The sequence below is a fragment of the Phyllostomus discolor genome, chromosome 5 (assembly GCF_004126475.2).
Source record: "Phyllostomus discolor isolate MPI-MPIP mPhyDis1 chromosome 5, mPhyDis1.pri.v3, whole genome shotgun sequence".
In the NCBI taxonomy this organism is placed as follows: Eukaryota; Metazoa; Chordata; class Mammalia; order Chiroptera; family Phyllostomidae; genus Phyllostomus; species Phyllostomus discolor.
Genome location: NC_040907.2, coordinates 150,965,094 through 150,985,901, shown reverse-complemented (window position 1 = coordinate 150,985,901; position 20,808 = coordinate 150,965,094). Strand labels below are relative to the sequence as shown.

Below are 20,808 nucleotides of genomic sequence, written 5' to 3'. Positions count from 1 at the left end.
TCCGGCCTGGCCCGGCGACGCCAGGTCGCTCCCGGAGGGAAAACGCGAAGGCAGCGCCGCCACCCTCGGCCCTGCGCGCTGGGGCAGCCGCGGGGCCCGGGGCTCGCTGCCCTTCCTTCCCTCCCCTTTGCCTTCTTTCCCGGCGCTGCGTCCCGAGGGACCCATGCTTCCCGCCGGCCCCGGGCCCCCGGCGTCCCGCCGGGCGCCCTCGCCCCCCTTGCCAGGCCCCGCTGCCTTCTGAAGGTTACGCGCCGCAGCGGCGGGGCGCAGGGGACGCCCGCCCTCGCCGCCGCCTGCGCCGCCGCCCACCCCAGCGCCTGCCGCGCCTGGCCCAGCCGGGCTGGTCGTGCTGCCGGCTGCTGCCACCGCAATCCCGACTCCTAAATCAGCCCGGGGAGGCGCGCCCTCCCCCACCCGGCTCCCCAGGCTCCCCCGGCCGCGATTGGCCGCGCGGGCGCCCCCCACCCCCGAGCCCCGAGCTCCAGCCGCCGTGCCATTGGCTGCGGGGCTCCGCCAGCCTTTACATAAGCCCCGGCGCGCTCGAGTGGAGTTGTATAAAGCAGGCGAGCGGCGTCGGGGCGGGAGGCTCGAGGCCAGCCCGGGACCGGGGCTGGGCGCTGGAAGGCGGCGGCGGCAGAGGCTTCAGCGGACGCCCGCGCTCCAACGCCCCGGGGAGGTGGGGCCGAGAGAACCGGAGGATGGCTCCCAGTGCTGACCCCGGCGTGAGTACCCGCTCCGTGCCCCCAACCCCCTCAGACGGAGAAAGTTTCTCCCGCCCTAGGTTCCCCTCCCGATCCGCCCTCAGGGGGTGGCGGGGATGCCACCCAGAACCAGGGAAGACAGAGACCGCCAAGGTGGCAGCGGCTTGCTTTCAACTTGCCAGTGGGCTCAGGACTCGACTGGCGCGCGGAGCTTCCCTCGCGGGCTGGGGGCGAGGCGGGAGTGGGGTCGGAGGTGGCGGAGAGGTGGGAGCAGAGGTGTGGGGCGACAACCCTCACAACTGGGGGCGCGCTGGAGGTCAGCTGTTTGGGAAGGGGGCACTGGGGCTGAAAGGGGGCGGAGCAGGTGAGCAGGGTTGTGCTGGGGGCATTGGGGAGTCACTCAGCCAGGCAGGCTCCGCTCGGGGCCGGGGAAGCTACTGGCCTAGGCCCGGTGTCTAAGCTTCCAGAATGGGAAAGAGCCGAGGGGGGCTGGCGTTCCTTCCCCGGGGAAGCCGATCTCTCCCGCACAGCGCTGGGTGGCAGAGAGCTCCGGTAGCCAGCCCCGCGCAGCGTAGCTGACAGCTGCCTTTGCTGGACCGAGGTGTGGTTTCCTCGCGCCAGCCTGTCTCAGGCAAGCCAGCTTCAGGCATTCCAGGGGAGCCGGAGGTCCTCCCCTAACCCTGTGGGAACACATGGAGGCTTCGGCGGGGCGGCAGGCCAGGCTTGGGGGCTTGCCCAGCAATGCAGCGTGCCTCTTCACAGTACAGTAGTTGGGAGCCCAGGTGAGTCCCAGTTCTGCAGAAGACAACTCAAGAACCCAAAGTCATCCCAGCCACCTCGGAGTGGCGGGGAAATGCTCTCGGGGTTGGGGGAGCACACGCCCCTTCCTCTGGGGATGACTAATGAATATTACCGCCGCTGGTGGCAGGGGGTGCGCCTGGGGTGGCTTCTGTGTGCCCCAGGGAGCGCTTCAGCTGTCCGGACAGGACACATTCTTGGGTCACACTCGAAATGTCTTCTGGGATGGGTGCAGGACTTCCCAAGTGAAGCCAGGCGGAAAAGAAGGGAAGAGGGTTCCAGGAATAGGGGACAACTCTAGCGCTATCCTGAATCTGGGGAGAACTGGTGCAGGAAGAGGCGCGCTATGGATAGGAGACTTCTTGACCCTGATGCCCTGGGGCTGGGGACACCCGAGACTGAATTAGAGAGAATTCGGAGCCATACTGTGTACCTCACTCTGAGCCGTGAGGAAGGGGCGAAGGAGGATGGAAAAGTGAGAACATGGCGGTTGTTCCAATATGGCCTTTGAGAGCGCATTTTCTCTCCCTCTGACTTGATTAAAAACATCCTTCTGGCAGCAGGTCCTAAAGTTAATTTAAGAGGCATTGAAGAGAGTTTCGGGTCTTGATGCTGGCACAGTGGACCACGATTAGACGATTCGGGTTTCCAGGTGGTACTGCTGGTCTCTGGAGAAGGTCAAGGGCGGGCTTCTCAGTTGGGGCTGTACCCTTCACCTGTACCCCATCCCTGAACATGGGTGCATGTTTTGAACTCCTAGGGTAGCTGCTTCAGCCTGGAAATCTCTTATGGGGGCTATCAATCCACACTCCCAAACCCAGCTCCATCCTCTGCTGGCAGTCAACATTTTTCTGCCTTTCCCAAGACTGCCTTTCCACTGGGGATGTGTAGGGCAGACTGCCTGCTCGTTACTCTTTCTACCCTTCTGTCCACACGGGCGGCACCTGGGGCTCTGAGCCCTCGTGTTTATTGCCTGGCACCTTGATGTCTAGTTAAGAGTTCCTGTTGCTGTACATGAGTGCCCCTGTGAATGTGTGGCCCAATGGCCTATATAATTCTGAGGAGCGAAACATAGACATTTCTAGTGAGAGGGCCACAGACGAGGAAATTTGTCTTTTTAAAGAGCTGTGACGGTCTTCTGTCTTCTTGCTGCCTGCTGAAGCAAGTGAAACTGCCCTGCAGGCTCTTTGGTGTCCAGTAGGGGGCAACAAAGGCACCCAGCTCGGGACCACTGACTTTCTTACTTCTTGCCCTTCATTGGCCATAGTAACTTAATGCTCTAATCAAGTAAAGGCCACAGCCCACAACGGTGACCTTCATGATTGAAACCCTTCCACCACATGCTCCCTGGACTTCAGGTGGTCCTGCGACCTCAGGTGCAATGGGGCAGATGCAAATACGACATTCCAAGGAAACAGCTGATGCTTAGCCCCACGCACCCTCGCTCTCTGAGATTGTCCTTTTGTGCTGGGTGTTGGTGTGCTCTTTGAATTCAGTAAGCGCTCACAGAGCCAAAGACCATGAGCGCTGGGTGAGAGAAATCTTGAAGAGCATCGACTAGTCCAACCTTATCTCATCTCCAGCACTCACATGCACACTCAGTTCACTGATGACAAAACTGAAACCCCATAAAGGCAGGTATCTTGCCCAAGGTCACACGGCTGTTTGGTGGTAGAGATAGGACTGGATCCTAGGGAGTCCTAGTCCTCTACTCAGAGCCCTTTCCACTCCCTGACCTGCTGCCTCTTTACTACGAGCTGGATGTGTGTTCCCTGCGCGGCAGATACTCATAATTGCCAACCGATCAGAAATAAGTAAATTAATGAATGTAGTAATTTGCAGAGATCTCCTTTGAATCTGTTATTTAGAGCGAGGCAGTGAGGAGCAGATAGAGTTCTTATAATGTACATACATGAGTAACAGAAATTCCTCATTATTCTTTCCCCTTTCTCCGTTATCTCATTATTCCAAGTGGGTTTTTTAGGCCAAAGCAGTGTGACTCCAGGTTTCTGTGTGTCCAGTTAGGAGTCAGAGGGGCCCAGTTCCTCGCAGTGGCCCTGAAACCCAGGCCTGGAGCGCTTCCTGCCTTCCGCTCGGGTGGGCTGGAATGGGGTCTCTGTGTCCTGCAGCCTGTGGGGCCCCTAGCATGCAGATCCTGGAAATCTGTGTACTGGAATGTCCAACCAGTATTTGCCCATTTCCCCATTCTCGCTGCTCCCAGCTCAAGGTCAGACTGCTAGAATGTTCTATTTTTGCAAAATCCTTGTGTTAGGGCTTCTTGGGTGATGCGGAAGATACTACCATTTCCATCGCCCTTTTTTGTTCCGTGAATCTGCCCGGCGACATCCGAGCTGGGCCTGGGAAGGTTTGCTGAGTGGCCTGTGGGCTGGCCCCTCTGTTTCCTCTCCCACCCTGCTCTTTTGCACACGGTCTGAGGTTCCCCTCGGAGCCTCAGCTGACATGGCAGTGACCCTCAGGAGGAACCAGTGCTGCCTGCCACCCGAGAATTCTGGGAGGTGGATCCTCTTCTGTCCCCAAGGCTCACCCAGGGGGTGCTTGTTGGCAGGGAAGATGCTTGCGTTTTCTCATCTCCTTCAGGCTCACAGATAAGTTGGGTCTTTATCTTCAGGCAGAGGAGGGAGGCAGTAGGATAAGGTGGACCACCACAGGGCAACGGTTCCTCTGTTAAAGTGGGGTCCTGAGAGGCTGTGCTGGAGATCCGTGCCAGCTCCCAGCTTAGCTAAAGACTTGTGCCGGCATTCCCAAAGCTCAGTCTGGTTCTGGACAAGGCCAGAGGAATATCATTATCTAAAATTCAGCTGTAGCACAGGGTTTTCGTTTGAAAGGGAGAGAGGATATAGAGTTTGAGAAGTAGTATTACACCCTTAGAAAACAGGAAGTCGCCTCTTTCATGAGCCCTCTCAATAACTGACCTTACGCCACTCCCGCTGGGAAGACAGCCCAGTGCAGTGGGAAGGACACAGGCTTGGAATCTGGCTCCCCTGCTCACTGGCTTAGAGATCTCAGACAAACCACTTAACCTCTGTAGGTCTCAGTTTCCTCCTCTGCAAAATGGGGAAGCTGGCAACGCTGTGATGAGGGTAGGGTAGTGAAGACCAAGGAAGACAGTCTCACAAGCCCCTGCCCTTGGTTAAATGTACACCGGTGTCTGGATGGGAGAAGGCGCTATTGCAGGATCACATTGGGTCTTTCTTTTCCCAGCAAATGAGACCGAGTGTCCAGGTCTGCACATGAGCTTCTGCTCGGAGCAACACTGGCAGGATTCCTTCCTTGCCTGCTTCCCTCCCCCACCTTGGGGCTTTCATTTTGAGGTTTTGCCATGCTTGGGGAAAATAAATTTTACAAGTCCCAGGATAATTCTGAATGTGATGGAAGGCCCTGAGCTATTGATTCCTAAGGAAGGATCTTTGTGCTGGGAGAAGCCTTCCTCGGAGCCCAGTGATTTAAGAGTGCTGACAAATCCGTGCTCACCGAGCCTCCTGCAGGCTGCAGATACAGGCTCCCGGGCCAGCTGGGGCTCTGCGAGGGATTTCTGGGGAGCCAGGCCGGTTGCTTAGGGGACATAAACCCATGAACTCGCCTTAGAAGAAAGTATGAAACCAATTGGTTCATTATCACACCAAGCACACCCTGGGCCACTTAGGGCATTTAAGAAATGAGAAGTAGAAAGGGGCTGGGAGGTTGTGTTTAATAGGTGTACATATAGGTATGAGGGAATCAGGGAAGAGAAAGGGACAGAAAGATCTTTTTCCACCGAATCACTCATGATCTCGACTTTATTGAAGTGCTTGGGCAGTCTTGGAGGGGTTCCTTTGCATCCTAGACATTTGCAATTTGGGGAGACATTTTTGGTTGTCACGACTGGGGCAGGGAGTACTACTGGCATGGAGCAGAGAGAGGTCAGGGACGAGGCTGACCATCCTCAAGCGCACAGACAGCCCCCCACGAAGAGCGTGGTCTGGCCTAAAACACCGGTAGTGCCGAGGTTGGGAAACCCCCGGCTGGAAGAACGTGGCAGCATAGAATCCGAGTGCATGCGAGGTGGGAGGGGTTTGAGAAGTATTCTCACCCAGCTCTCCCACTTCGCAGCTGAGGACCCTGAGATCCAGAGAGGTGAAGACACCAGCCAGGGTCACACAGCAAGCAAGTGGCAAAGCTGGTCTGAGACTGACTTACCCAGACTCCCTCCAATGTTGTGGTGAAGATTAAATATGAGCTGTGAAAACACTTAGAAAATTATAAGGAGACCATTAATATTGCTATTATTAAGAATTGGGGAGCTTGGAAAGTTCTATTTCTGGCTATGCCACTGACTCATTGTGGAACGCCGGGTGCATCATTCCCCACCCCCATGGCTCCCTGTGAGTGAGAGTGTGCCAGGGGCTGGTCTCAGCACATGGGAAGTATACCACAATCAGTGTCTTCAGAGAAAAGTCCGAAGGTTTGCCCTTCAAAAACCCGAGGCACTTAAAAAAGAAAAGATAAAAATTTTCCTTGAAAGAAATCGTGTTGACTTCGTGAGAAGCAAAGCGTTTGCTTCTTGGACAAGTTCCAGTACCCTAGCCTTGTAAGTTGGTTCCAGCCCAGGAAATCTGATCAACATCCGGAGGAGAAACTGATAGCTCCGCAAATGACAAGCAACTAGATTTGTCCCTACTCCCTCCGGGAAGGGGAGGCGGCAAGTCCTCTGCCACCCTTTCCTGCTCAACCCTCTTGGCACACGGAAGTTCCACAAGGGACTTCAAGGAGGGGTGGGAAGGTGTGTTAGTAATTAGTAAAATCCTACTTACTTAACAGGCATATACTTAAAGATCTCTTCCAAGGGACATTTTGACATATTACTTTAATTAGCCACAGAAGAGTTGTGAGTGCAGAGAGTGTAAAATGACCCGTGCTGTTGTTTCCAGTTACTCTTATCTTTGTTTGCACCTGACAAGGACAGTGACAAGGTCACAGGAGTCACCGCTGAGCTCTGGGTGTCCCATTGACCGGAGGAGGGACCACAGGGACTTCCTAACAGCAGTCTCCGCCTTCCTAGATAGCGACCCCGAGTGGCTGTGTCTTACTGGCACCTCTGCCCTCCTTTGATGGCTGTCTTTAAGGGCCCGCCAGGACTCCCTGGGAGCCCAAATCCTCGCCACCCCCACGGGAAGAGGAGCGCCTGTAGGGCTGGTGGGAGCAGCCTCTCATGGAAGGCTTTGGTTGGTGTTTTCATAGAAGGCCGTTCCCTGGTCTGCCCTCCTAGCACTCGGGATTGGAGGTCGGAAGTCACTTGAGACTCACCTTAGAGGACCAAGGTTACACTCTTTCTTTCCCCATTTGGGGGGTGAGGGGGTCACTCCATAGACCTCACCCATCCTATTCCTCCATGAATGTTCTGCATGTGCAGGGCAGGCCTTTTGGCCCCGGGGGGTCAGGCCTTGTCATCAGAAGGGTGGGGCAGAAAGGCCCTTTGTACCGCCAGCAGTCCCGGCACCTGCGTTTTGTCATGTTTCCGTTCCCCTCTGCCTCTAAGAACAGACCGTTTTTTGGAAATTGTAATCATGCGTCTCACGTCTAAGAAGCTATGTATATCCAAAGAGGCTTTTGCAGGTGGGGAAGTTCGAGTCCCAGATGGATAAATGCTGTTTTGCAGGCAGGGTGGGAGGAAGCACTCTGTCTTTTGTTCTCAGCTACACCCTCAGTGCCTAGCACGGTGCTTGGCATGTGGAAGGGCTCAATGGACGCTCAGGGGGTGAACAAATGAATGAGTGAATGTAGGTGTCCATTCAGATGCGGAGGCGGTTCTTGGTAAGAAAGCAGATCGCCAAATTGGACTGGGTCAGTAAAGCCAGTTTTCCTTCCAGCTCCTTCCTTCTTCCCAGAGCTGGTGCTCGGCACCAGAGCTCTGTGAACTTCCAGAGGTCCCACTGACCAAGCAGGGTTTGAGGAGCCCGTGCAGGGCCCATCCTGTGAGCTGGTGGCCAGCTCTTGGCTTCGAGCAAGGCCAGGCTTCTCTGGATGCTCACACCACTCGCCCCTCCCCCTCCCCCCAAGGCTGCTGTAAGGGGGCTCAGTGCAGGCTTCCCTGGCCCTAAGCAGATAGAGAGATAACCATTTGGATTTCCACTGAAGACAGACTAGGAGTGGATCCCTGCTTCACAAAAAGATTCCTGGGAGGATGCTTTTAAATAGCCAGGCCCACAATGCATGTTAAATGATTTACGAAAAAAAATCTGACCCACAGACACCCTGGAAAAGAACTTTGGAGGTCATCCGGTGCTGTGCCCCACCCCCACCCCAGGATGTCAGATCCCCTCTGTGATCCTCTCACTCGTTTTTCAGAAGCTCAGCCAGCCCAGTTGTCCTGCACCCTGCTGCCCCAAATCTAAAATGCTCTTTCTAAAATGCAAATCTGATCATGTCTTGGCCCAAGTTCAAAACTTCCCTCACGGTGTGACTCCAGGCTTCTTACCTCAGCAAAGCAGGCTCTCTAGGTCCCAACAGCTGCCTCCGTGCAAGACTGTCTCCACCTTCTCCCGCTTCCTCCCTTCTTCTCCCTCCCGCTCTACACCCCTACACTGCATTACAGCAGCAGCACCTGCATTTGTGACGTGCACCAACAGTGCACTCTGTCACACGCATGCCTTCGATCCATGGGCCTCCAGCACCTGAGATGCAGCTCCCCTTGGGATTCCCTTTCTCCAGGGAGCCTTTGCTGCCTGCCCTTTCCACCCGCCGGCGTTAGCTAGCTCATGCCTCCTTCCTATGGGCACTGTCTGGACATTATACCTGTTACTACTCTGAGCTTCTCCCCAGTATTATGACTTGCTCTGGTAGACTGCAAGCTCATTGACTTCAGAAGCCATGTCTTATTCATCATTTCCAACCTGGCCCATAGGTGTCTACAAAATGCTTACAGAATGAATGTGTATATTACAGTAAACTGAGGGGTTCCACCTTTGAAAAGCAGTATTTAAAAGTCAAAGAACTCCACTAGGTCCCTAGACAAATTAGAAACAGAAGCAAGCTTATTCTTCAAAGTCTTACAGTACCTTGGATCCCATTCAACATTTGGCAGCTACTCCTGGAAGGGGAACACCTGGTGGGCCTGGGTCCGCCTCCTGAGATGCGCTCATTCATTCAACAAACATTTATTAGCTGTAGTAATAGTCTGAGTGTTGCTACTGCTACCTACTATGTATGGGCTTTCTACTTGCCAGGCATTGTGCTCAGCACTTGACACTGTCTCATTTCATTTTCCCTTTTCCAGACCAGGAAGTCTGAGCTGTTAATAATACTTACTAAGGACTTGCTATGCCTTGTGCATAAGGCTAGGAGACTGCATTTGTCCTCTCACTTTCAGAAACACTATTTCATTAGCTTGCTGGTCTCTGTGGCACCTCCTAGCCTGGGTCCCTTGAGTTTTCATCTGTCTTTCCTGGAGCAGGACCAAGTCTCCTCTCCGTCTGAGTGTAGCTGCAGGCAGCGTCTGGAGCTCTCTCCAGGTAGAGGGAAAGAGAAGGAAGCCTTGTATTTTCGTGGTGCTGGGGAAGATGCATAGGAAAGGTGGCCCCAGGGAGATGGGGAGGTGCAGAAGGTCTAGCATTTGTCTTCCAGGCTGGCAGTGCAGAGGACCAGGATGGGGACAGGCTGGAGAAACGCCAGTGACTAATGCCAGTGACTGAGGCATTTGAATGTACACTCCGTGGGAGGAGCAAGGACTTTATTTTGTTCTTGCTGTTTTCCCAGCATTCAGAATAGATCCTGGCATAGAGTAGGTGCCCGAGAATATCAAATGAATGAATGAATGAGTGAATGGCACCCTCCCTCTGCCTGTCCCACTGGGGCCATGGCGTCTGCTTCCAGCCCCGCCCCCCACTGCTGCAGTGTTCTTTCCCACACACCACTCGGACCAGGCTACTTGGACCAGGCCACCCTAGCCCTCTGACTCATGTTTCTCATGAGGCCTCCACAGTCCTTTCCAGCCTTCAGTGCTGTGCCCCTCCCCCCAGCTGCCCCACCCCCACCCCGCCCTCCTGTGCACAGAGCCTTACGGAGCCACACCGGCCTGCCCAGCTGCCTGCACACACTGGCCCTCAGCCTGGAGCGGCTTCTCTGCCTTATCTCTGGCCAGCTCCCCGCCGCCTCTCTCAGACCTTCCCCAGCTGCCCAGGCAGAGGTGCTTGCTCCTTCCACGGCCTTCCCATCTCACACGGTCTAAGACAAGTTTGGTGTAATGAGAGAAACTGTTTAGTGTCCAAGAACACCACTTCTGGAGCCAGATGGCTTAGGCACAAATCCCAGCTCTGCCATGTACTAGCCGGCAACTCACTTAGCCTCTCTGTACCTTAGTTTTTTTGTTTTAAAGATTTTATTTACTTATTTTTAGAGAGGGAAGGGAGGGAGAAAGAGAGAGAGAGAGAAACGTCTATGTGTGGTTGCTGGGGGTCATGGCCTGCAACCCAGGCATGTGCCCTGACTGGGAATCGAACCTGCGATGCTTTGGTTCGCAGCCTGTGCTCAATCCACTGAGCTACACCAGCCAAGGCTATCTCTTAGTTTTTTACTCAGCTATAAAATGGGGACAATAGCAGTGCCTACCTCATCTACATGAAGGGTCAGAGGGATGCCTGGCACTTAACAGTGGGTGTTATTATTACTACCCATTCCTCTCATAGTACTTGTTATGGGAGATACTCCTCATGTAGCACTTGTGACATGAAATTGCAGTAAAAATCCGTTCGCCTTGTGTGCAGGGTCCCAGGAGTTCAGCTAAAGATGACATGCTGAGCTCTGAGACCTAGGAAGGGAGTTCTGCTAGCCGAGAGGGGAGCCACTGGCAAGTATTTGCTGTTGCCAGGATGAAGGACGGGGTGCAGATCCCCGGCAGTGGGGACAGAATGTCAGGACAGCTTTGAGAGAGATTCGTGAAGCAGAATAGACTCAGCCAGCAGTTGCCAAGAATGAGGAAGAAGCGAGAACCAAAGATGACACCAGCTTTCCAACCTGAGTGGCAGTGCTGGGATTTGAAGGGGCCCAGGGAGCAGCATCACACGTCCCTTCCAATTCAGGATCAATGGACAGAGAGAAAGAGGGAGGGAGAAGGGAGGAGAGAGGCAGGACTCAGGCAGATGGAGATTAAAATGCATCATTACAGATACAGCTGTTTGGAAGGCCCAGCTCTGGAGTGCGGTCCACGGGGCCTGCTGCTGCGCCTGGACCTCCCACTGCAACCCTCCCAGTGGGCAGGGGCCAGGGCTGACCCTGCCTGGCCAAGCCCAGAACATAGCAGAGAGTGGCCTCTGCAGGGAGGCGGGTCCAGAAAGGGCTCTCCAGGCCCAGTTCTCTCACACTGACCAATCTGCCCCTGCTCCTGCCCTGGAGAGGAAGGAGTGGGAGAAGGAGGGAGGCCAGAATGTTACACTAAGCCAGGGTCTCTCAATCTTGGCGTTATTGATGTTTGGGGCTGGATAGTCCTTGTAGTGGGGGTTGTCCCGTGCATTGTAATATGTTCGGCAGCATCCCTGGCCTCTATGCGTGAGATGCCAGTAGCACCCCCCTTCCCCGGCCATGACAACCAAAAATGTCTCCAGACACTGACAGGTGGTTGGGGGCTAGGGAGGGAGAGCAGTCATCCCCGGCTGAGAACCACTGCTCCAGTCTCATGCAAGTCCCTCTGGATGGAAACCTGAGGAGTGGGAGAGGAAGGCTTGCTCCTAACTTGTCCCAGCAGTTGGGGCCTTTAAATAGGCAGAGCTAGAAGGGTAGATGGGGGTGACAGCTGGGTCCTCCAGACCTTTGAGGCATCTGCTCTCTGTCTTCTCTTCTTTCTCCTGCCCTCCCTGTCCTGCTAAGGTCTTAGCATCCTTTGAGGTCTAGCTATACCCCTACCTCTAGGAAGCATTCCCCAGTGCTCCTCCCAGCTGATCTAGACAGCTGTGTGCTCCCTCCTCCACTGCACCCCTCACCCTCTCTGGCCAATATTGACCAGCTTTGTCCTTGTGACCCCAGTGTTGCTGAGCACAATCCCCGGCTCCTTGGGGGTCCACAGGAAGTTTCGATGTCAGTGAATGAGCCAAGGCAGCTTCTCTCAGCTCCTCTCCAGTGATGCCTTAGTCCTGGGCATTCCTTTGTGGGTCTCTGTGCAGCTTCCGCTCTCTCTCGAGCCCCTGCCCTCCTACTGTGTCTGGGAAGGCTCTGTGCTCCTTGCTCACTCCCAATATCTGAAGCATTCAGGGCTCTCGCTTTTGTGAGAGCTCAAGGTGGTGTCCTTGGCTCTTTCGATAATTGCTAAATAACTGCTTGCCCTGAAAATTGCCCTGGAAGCCTCTCCCCACAGCTGCCTGGACCCACATCAGACATCTAGGTTGCTTGGTTACCAGTTTTCAGACCCAATTCAGGAAAGTCCCGAGGCCACAGAAAACTGAGTTTGGCTGCCTGTGACCTGCAGCCAATGTCTAAAGACTATCTAACCTTACTTAGCACAATCTGGGGAAGGAGGGGACGTGAGCAGTGAGTGCTGTCCTGCCTGGCCCCCCGCGAGGTCTTCACCAGCTCACTTGACTCTTAAAACCTGGGCACATCATGTGATTCCCATGCTACAGACAAGGACACTGAAAATCAAAACGATTCAGGAGCATATCCAAAGTCACCAGACAGTTTATGGTGGCTTTAGATCCAAATCCAGGTCCCCGGCTCCAGGCATTGGGTTTTGTTTTTTCTGTCTTCATCCTGCTGAGGTTTGGTCAAGAAGTTTGCTTAGAGAGCATTTTTAAGAAATTACTACTAAAAGCAATTCTTCTTACTGCCTGACACACAAGTCCTACCGTCTCTCACCCTTGTCGAGACCCCTCTTTTCCTCCTCCCCACGCCTCCTCTGCAGCAGCAGACGCCTTCCTTGTGGAGGCACCAGCACTGGGGCCTGCACCCCTCTGCCCACGCGCTGCCTGGGATGGGCGGCCTCGCCTCCTCCCGCTGGCGCACTTACACTCGCTGCTTGGTGTCGCTCCCGCCTGCAGGCACCACTCGCAGCGCTGTGATGCCGGTGCTCGACACCCAGGCATTCAACAGAACAAAAAAGTTCCGTCCAACCTACTGTTTAATTCTATTTTTAAGTTGTCTCCCCAAAGATTCAGCTGTTCACAGGGGTGTGACAGGAGGTTCCCTGAGCCGGCCTTGTGAAATGAGAGGTCACTCGGGGTGCCTGCTGCCTTGCTGCCGCGGGCAGTACCATCCGCTCTGCTTTCTTCCCCAAACTCCCTACTCCGCCTCCTCCTTTGACACTCTCCAGCTAAATAGATTTTCTTCATATACTTCAACAAGCGGGTGATGAATTTCGGCAGCAGAAACATTTTTCACTTCAAATCAGATTGCAGACTTACACTCCCATCTGGGGACCTTGAGTCTGGGCCAGGGGTTCTCAGTCCGGGCTGCCCATTAATGTCATCCAGGAGGTTCCCAAAAATAGGCAGCATCCATGCCCCACCCCAGACCAATTAAGTCTGGGTGAGGGGCGCGGGCAGGAGCATATTTCTAAATACTTCCCAAGTGATTCTCCTGGGCAGCCCGGGTTTAGGACCACTGGTGCAGATGCTGCTGCGAGTGAGGTCTGCGGACCAGCAGCCCAGCCGTCACCTGACAGCTTGCTAGAATGCAGACTCTGAGGCCCCAGCCCAGACCTACCCAATTAGAATCTGCATTTGACCAAGACTCTCTGGTGATTTGTAAGCATGGTACAATTTGAGAATTGCTTGAAGGCAAAAGTAGTTTTTAAATAAGTGTATAAGTTACATTCGACTTATTTATTTTAAGTTGCAACTTTAAATAAGTTGCATTCAAATCACCTGAAATCTTGTTAAAACACATATTCTGATCTGGTAGGTCTGGGGTAAGGCCTAAGGTTCTGCATTTTAACAAACTCCTTGCTGGTACCCCCGGTGTTGCGGCTGTGGGGACCACTCTGAGTGGCCAGCTGCATTTTGGTGAGTTCCTTCATCTGAGCCTGGAGAGTGGAGACCGGAGTTTTACAGACCTTTTCTAAGTTTCCTCACTGTGACTGTTTCCCAGTCCACCATCAGGGCAGGCCCCCAGCCCACCGTCGACCCGGCAGGCACTAAGCAGCCCCAGCGGGTGCATTGGGCACCTTTGACGTGGCAGAGGATTGAAACGTAAAGGAGCGTTCTCCCCGCCCCCACTGGGGAGGCTCTGCACTGGTCCACCCATGCCAGGTGATTTCAGGTCCCACACTAATGATGCTCTATCCCTCCCTGGCCTTGGCCCCCAGCAGGGAACTATTGGAGACCCCTGCTGAAAAGCTGTGTAGTTCAAACTCTGTCTAATATGTTCAGCAAGGAACATTCCACAGGTTGGTGTGAGGTTATAGGAGAAACTGGGGAGAAAACTGATGAAGGTCTACTTTTAAAAAAAAAGTTCTTCAATCCATTCTAGAATTTTAGAGCTGGAAAGGGACTTTTTGGAGAAGAAAGCTGGGACCCAATGAGACCATGGCTTGTTCAAAGTCACCAAGCAAAATAGGAGTCAGACTATGGGGGTATTATTTCTTCTTAATCTTGCTTTACGTTATTTATCTAGAAATGGATAGCATGGAGCAGCCACTTCATTCATCTGGCTCCTTTAATAAAAGTTGCACAGAAAAGGTAAAACTCAGGAGGCTGGATCATGGTTCTTGCCCCCTGTGGCCTTCATCAGAAAGTTTCTCCCAGTTGCTGGTGTTACCCTGATAGGACCTGCCTCCCATTAGGGTGATGTGTGGGAGGAACAATCTAGCTTCCAGAAGGCATACCTGATGCCATGTATCTCTTTCATGCCCATTACAGATGTAAGCTGATCACAATACTCTTTCAAGCCACTGCCAATCAATTGGATTTGGATCTCAAGCTGAAATGCATTTGCTGTCCTTACAATAGAGGTCATACCTTGAAAAGTCTGGTGACCTTCAGGTCCACACTACATTTCAGCCTGTCTGCACCGGTTAGAAAAAGCTCTTGAGCTTCTCATCTCTCTCCCCACCCCCAGCTGCTCATTAATCCAATTATGAGTTTCCTTTATCCACCCAAACTTCCCACAGAGTTGCAAAGTCTCCTAGCAGTGGGTTTGGCAATGGTGATTAGACAGCCCAGTGGAAAATGCTGCCTTGTTCAGACAGCTCTTCCATTTGGACTGAACTGACCTGACTCGGATAGTGCAGTGCCCAACAGTGCCCCGTGAGGACACCCCAAGAACCGCCTTCTCATGGAGGCTCCCCGAGGTTAGTTTCTGCCCTGCAGCTGGAACCCTGCCCCTCCAACAAGGCATTCAGGAGGCTTCCGTGTCGCATTTGGCTCTGAAGGCAGTGCCTGGGCCTTCGTTTGGCCTCTGGTTCTGAACTGAAGCAAGCTTATTTGCTGGCAGCAGTACCTGTCTCCGTAATGGGGAGTCAGTCTTCAGACGTTCTCTTCATTAAGACATCAGTCTCACTCAGCCTTGCTCTCGGCTGCTAGACGCACTGACAAGCCAGCAGGAAAAATTCCATCAGGAAGGGCGTTGCTACCTTTTGAAGGCAGGAAGGCCCCATCTCACCTGTGGGACTGGACCCCCTCAGCCTCGGTGGGACTTGTGCCAGCAGAGCCCTTTGCCTGCCCCATGAGTCCTGATTCTAGGCCTGCAGGCAGGGTCTCTGTGAGGCTCGAGGTGCACTGGCAGTGTCCTGAGCGTCTCCCTCCCTCAGGAAAGGAGGGGCGGAGTCCTTCCACCTCCTTGGCCATTCCCATCTGTCTCCTGGGTGTGAGCCACAGGCTCCGTGGCCCCAGGCTGCTCGGCAACACCCTGAGTTATGTTAGTGATATAAGAATGAATTATACAATAGATTATACATAATTAATTTATAATAAAACACACACGCAACAGTTTAATTTCTCCAAGTGAATGATGAGCTGCCCGCCAGGTCCTGCTGGAATGCATTCCCTGCTGGAATACATTCCCTAAATGCCTGCTTCCTGGTCCAGAGGCCATGGCCAGCTGCCCTAGCGAGGGACCTCGGCCAGGGAAGCCTGCAAAGTCAGACTCCCTCCAGACTGCCTCTGGGGTCTGCCCTGCCTCCACTGTTGTTCCAGACCTGGGTGCCCGTGGGGGACTCACCCTACCCCTGGACCGTTTGAAAGCTGTTATTTTCTTCATTCTCCCAATCTTTCTCCCAGAGTATGGGAGATGCCTGTGTATTGATTCTCTACCGTTCCTTCCTTCCTTCGTTCACCCACTCAACAAACAGCTATTCAGTGCCTGTTATGTGCCAGACACCATCCTTGGCTTGTGCACATGTGTGAACAGAACAGGCAAGATCCTTGTCCTGGTGGAGCCTACCTTCTAGCAGAGGGAGTCAGACAATACAAAATAAACCTAACGGATAGGTGTGCTTTTCAGTGATAGGTGCTGTGGAAAAAGAAAAGGCAGAGAGGATACGGGTGACCAGGTGTGAGGGGGGCGGGCAGAGGGGGTTTTAAAGAGGAAGATCAGAGCGGGTCTTTTTTTGGGGGGGGGAGATGGCAGGGTCAGAGTGGCCAGGCCTCTTGTGAGCGGGGAAGAGAGGCACTTCTGGGTCCAGCGGGGGTTGGATTTCCCCAGTTGCTTTGGCTAAGAAATCTTTCCGTGACATTTGTGGCTTTTGGTTTCAGATGTTCAGGATGTTTCTGTTCCTGTTTCTGCTGTGGTTTCTGCCCCCCACCGAGGGGTCTACGCGGACTGAACCCATGTTCACAGCAGTCACCAACTCGGTTCTGCCCCCCGACTATGACAGCAACCCCACCCAGCTCAACTATGGTGTGGCAGTGACTGATGTGGACCACGATGGGGACTTTGAGATCGTCGTGGCAGGGTAAGTGCCTTCCACCTTGTGTTTGATGGATGCATCAGTCAGCTTTTACTGTGATAAGGCTGAGAAACAAATAACCCCAATACCTAGTGGCTCGCGACAACACACATGCCCACTTACAGGTCTTGGCTGGGCTCAGTGGGGTTTCTGGTATGCTACTTCTTTGCCTTTGGTTATAGCAGTGAGGGGATGGAGAGTGGATCCAAGAAAGGTGTTTGATCCACACACTTTCAAGGGAGAAAAAGTGAATGCTTCGCTCCAAGGCACTTTCTACAAAGCCTTAGTTACACAGGTGCTACTTCCTCGTCAGTGGGATTCTAGAAGCTCCGTGCAGCAGGGGCTTCACGGCGACAGCGGTGATAGAAGGGGATGCTCCGTCTGCCTTTGCACAGCGTGTGACATAAGACTGAAAAATCTATTAATTGTCCCTTTCGAAGAAGAGGGGAAGATAGGAGTTAGGAAGGATATAGCTAAGCTTCTTCTAAACCGTGCTCCCTTCTTTCCTGAGAAGCAACAATGTAGAGCAAGAAAGGCGTAGGATTTGGAGACCAAATAACTGGAGTTCGTGCCCCAGATCTACCAGAGTTGCACGGCTTTGATCACCCTCTTATCTGCTGAGATTCAGATGCAGCGTCTGCAAAAATGGGGACTGCCATGCCTTCCTGTCCTGAAGCCTCCTCAACAGGCTAGCATACAGGACAGTGCCTTATACATTCTGCCGATGACATTAATAGTGATTATTTACTGAGCACTAATCTGTGCCAGGCACTGTGCGCATGTTACGTATGTTGCCTTATTTAGTCTTCCTGGCAACACTAGAAAGTGTGCGTGCTATCATCCCCATTTAGAGAAAAGGAGATTGGGGTTCAAAGGTGGGTAGCGACATGCCCTCTGTCAAGGAGATAGTAGGTAGATGAGTCAGGAGTTATACCCCATGGCTCCTAACTCAACAGCTGCTAAACTACATTGTACGAAGTATAGTTTTCACTTCAAAAATCATTTAATCAATAAAAACACTACAGGGAGCTGTCAGTCTTCTTCTGGGAGACCTGAGCTTTTATGGCAGCACTGACCGAAGCAACTGGCAGGTAACATTATTGGAACAGTTGCATGTAACAGTAGAAAGCATTGACCTTGGGAGTGGAAGACCTGGTGTTAATTCTCACCATACCATCCAATAGCTATGAGCCTCATGCACATTAATTAGCTATGGAGCCCCCACTTTTCTCATCTATAAAATGGGCACATTGAAATCCCCTGCACGGGGTGGTGGTGAGGATCGGTGGTGGTGATGTATTAAAAAGGTTCTTTGTAAAGTGCATTTCTTCTTTCATTTGCTCCTTTCTTCTACCCGGTGAAGAGCGGAAGGGACTACCTCCTAGACCTCCTAAAGGTCTGGATTAGCACGCCGTCCAGTAGAACTTTCTGTGAGATATAGATGTTCTATGCCGGTGCTGTCCAGTATGGATGGAATCCACTAACCATCTGTGGATAGTGAGCACTTGAAATGTGGCTGCTGTGACCAAGGAATTGCATTTTTCATTTTATCTCATTTTAATTATACAGCCACATTTAAATCAGCACAGTTCCGAGTAAAAACTAAAGAGCAGAGTGTGACAGAAAAGGGAAGAATAGAAATGATTGTAATGACCCTTACTGCCTGAGGTGAACTGAGTAGGGTGGGGGCCAAGCAACGTGTCCCTGCGCCCAGTTCTGTGGCTGCAGTCAATCTCCGCACCGGAGAGAAGCGCTCCTGGCCCAGTCCTGCCTCCTGGAGCCACCCACCACTCTGCCAGTCTCTGGTTAAAGGGCTCAGATTCATTCGAGATGTTCTGGTTGACCCTGCCGCCTGCTGGGTGACACTAGCCTCCCCTGGTAGAGCCTGGGGGCTGACAGAGGACAGAGAACAGCGGGGCGGCCATCCATCCCCTCCTCCTGGGACCCCCACAAGTTATTCCCATGGTCACATTGTCCTTTCTCCTTGGACGACGGGCTGCAGGCGCCGGCCTCCACCCGGCCCACCCTGAGAGGAACACTGGGTCGCCGCTGCACCTGCTGAGTGTGCAGCCTCTTTCTTTCCAAGGGCTGGACATTTGTTTCACCTTCCTTTTCTGTGACGTCTTTTGCTCTTTCTCTCAAGGAATTGGCTTTTGTGTTCTGTATGCCACAGAAGCTAGGCCATCACTTGTAATCAGCCTGAAGCAGAGGTATAAACCTTGTGCAGCTTGCTGCTTCCTGTGGGTCATGCAGCCCTTTAAAACCATCCTCTGGAAACGAGCACCAGATCATCCTGGGTCTTGATCCTGGGTCATCTAGAGATGGGGGAAAGATCCCCGTCTCTTCTCCCAGGGCCTGGGTGACCCAGGCAGCCCCCGCCTGAGAGAGCTTGGTTTGCTGAGTGTTCTGGACGATGAGATCGCTTACCCCAACAAAGAAGAGGAGTTCTTGTCCACAGAGGACAAGATGGCAAATTGGGCAGCCTCCCAGCTCTGGGTCAGGCCTTCTTTGTGGCTGTTATGAAGCATTGTGAATTATTCTCAGGGCAACAGAAAGTCACGTTCTAAGTTAAGTACCAAAATACATTCCAAAGGCAAATATAACTTTTTATTATCTTCAGCTTAAGATGATTTGTCACTGTCTTCTTCTCTGGGCCGGATAACCAGGGGCTGACTACACAGACATACTTAAATCAGGACCTTGGGAGGTCATTCAGCCCACCCCTTGCCTCCCAATGAGGCCACACCTACAGTTTCTGGAGGCTCCACTGGCTCAGAGCCCCCCCGTACCCCCCGCTCCCCCACGAGCGTGTGTGCAAGCACCATGTCGTCCAGCCCAACTCCTTGTGTCAAGACTCTCTCTGGCTAATCCGGACCTCTTGTAGCGGAGCTCACTACGCCATTTCTTTTAACTTCAGTTTTCTGTTGCCTTTGAAGATGGAAACTGGTGATCGCCATCCGTTCAAACAGTGGCAACCAGGACCACTGCCCTGCCTCCCGTTCCCCGCGGACTCCCTGGCAACATCTCTGACTCCGACTTTTATTCTGTTTCATCCGCCCTGCACCTGTACTACACTCTGTTTCTTCTGTTTGATTATAGACTCTCTGTTCAAGAATCATGTCGCAGGAAAATTGAAATTTTAAAAAGAATTGAATGTGAATGGTTTTACCTGGAGCACCTCTAGTCCGGCTCAATAGAGGCCCACTGCCTATTATTCCGTAGACCTTTCCATTAGCTGGCCCCAGAAGGCAGTTACGTTTTCCTCCTGGGAGAGTGTCCAGCTCTTCAGTTTATAAGGTGCCCGCACCTGAACTTGTCTTGGATGTGTTGACCTTGTAGCGTGTCTGATTCAAGCCCTGTTGCCTTGAGTATTTACTCTCTGAATAGGCTTGTTTTGTTTTGCTTTTTCGGTATCCTCGTTCTGGGTATTGATGGCATTGATTCTGAGCCTGTTGTGGGCGAGTCTGTATTGTGTTTCTGATTCTTGAGTTAATTGTGATGGAAGGCGTGTGCGTGCATCTGACTCTGGGAGGAGCAGAAAATGACCGCCCTTTGTTCTGTGGGGACGGGGGCGGGGATGGGGCAGCCCTGCTCCTCTGCCCCAGCTGGGCGTGTGCCTCCGCATGTGGAGGGCTTATCTGTTGACCAGCAGGTGCGTGATTGCTGTCTGCTCACAGTCTCCCCCCTGCAGGGTGAGGGGAGGATTTGATCACCCCCAGAGAAGCATGCACACGCACAGGCCATGGAGGATCTCCAGGACTGGTTCCCTGGGTGCATAGATAGGCTAGTGGCTTCCTCTCTTCTCGGTGCAACTGAACACCCAATCCAAAGCCTCACCTAGTCTGCAAAGGAATTCCTCTTGCTGTCAGTCTTGCACGGCTCCCTTTAGAGCCGCTTTTGTTTCCTGGGATCCCCCTGGAGGTCTGAGATAACCCCTCTGCCCCATCGGTTTCCGACAGGAGTGTTGCTCAAATGGTAAAGTTTGGATCTCAGTTTACATCGGTTTTTCCACACAAAGGGCATTCGTTTGATAAAATCTTAATGCATTCTTCACACTTGGAAGGATTTCATTTAAAGGGATGCTACGTATCATAAAGCCTTGCTTTATTTATTTTTTCTTGATTTTGCCACTATGTCAGAAAACTTTTTTAATTTACTGAAGTTAATTGAAGTATTTAAAAGGCAAGCTGTACTCATTTACCAAATTAATCATAATTACATAGGAGATTTCCTTGCCATTATAAATAATAAAAACAATGATAAAAAATAAGATATTTGCCTATGATATAACCAAAGCAGCATCTATGTATTTCATTATAAGTACATATGAGTCACATGAAACATATATAAATATAATACATATAGTTTGTATAGATATAATAGATATCCCATCCATATAAATGTGTTTAGATATACGTAGTATATGTAAATATATATTCACAT

General features: G+C 52.5%; 1 protein-coding gene across 1 annotated transcript in view; it reads left to right on the top strand.

Moving 5' to 3' along the window:
- Positions 1-558: 558 nt before the first annotated feature.
- Positions 559-20,808, top strand: part of CRTAC1 (cartilage acidic protein 1) — a 136,531-nt gene continuing 116,281 nt past the window's right edge. Inside the window, exons 1-2 of the mRNA XM_028513312.2 lie at positions 559-722; positions 16,172-16,371. Of these exons, the coding sequence (XP_028369113.1) occupies positions 699-722; positions 16,172-16,371 (224 nt within the window). The 5' untranslated portion in view covers positions 559-698. The remainder of the gene's footprint in view (positions 723-16,171; positions 16,372-20,808) is intronic.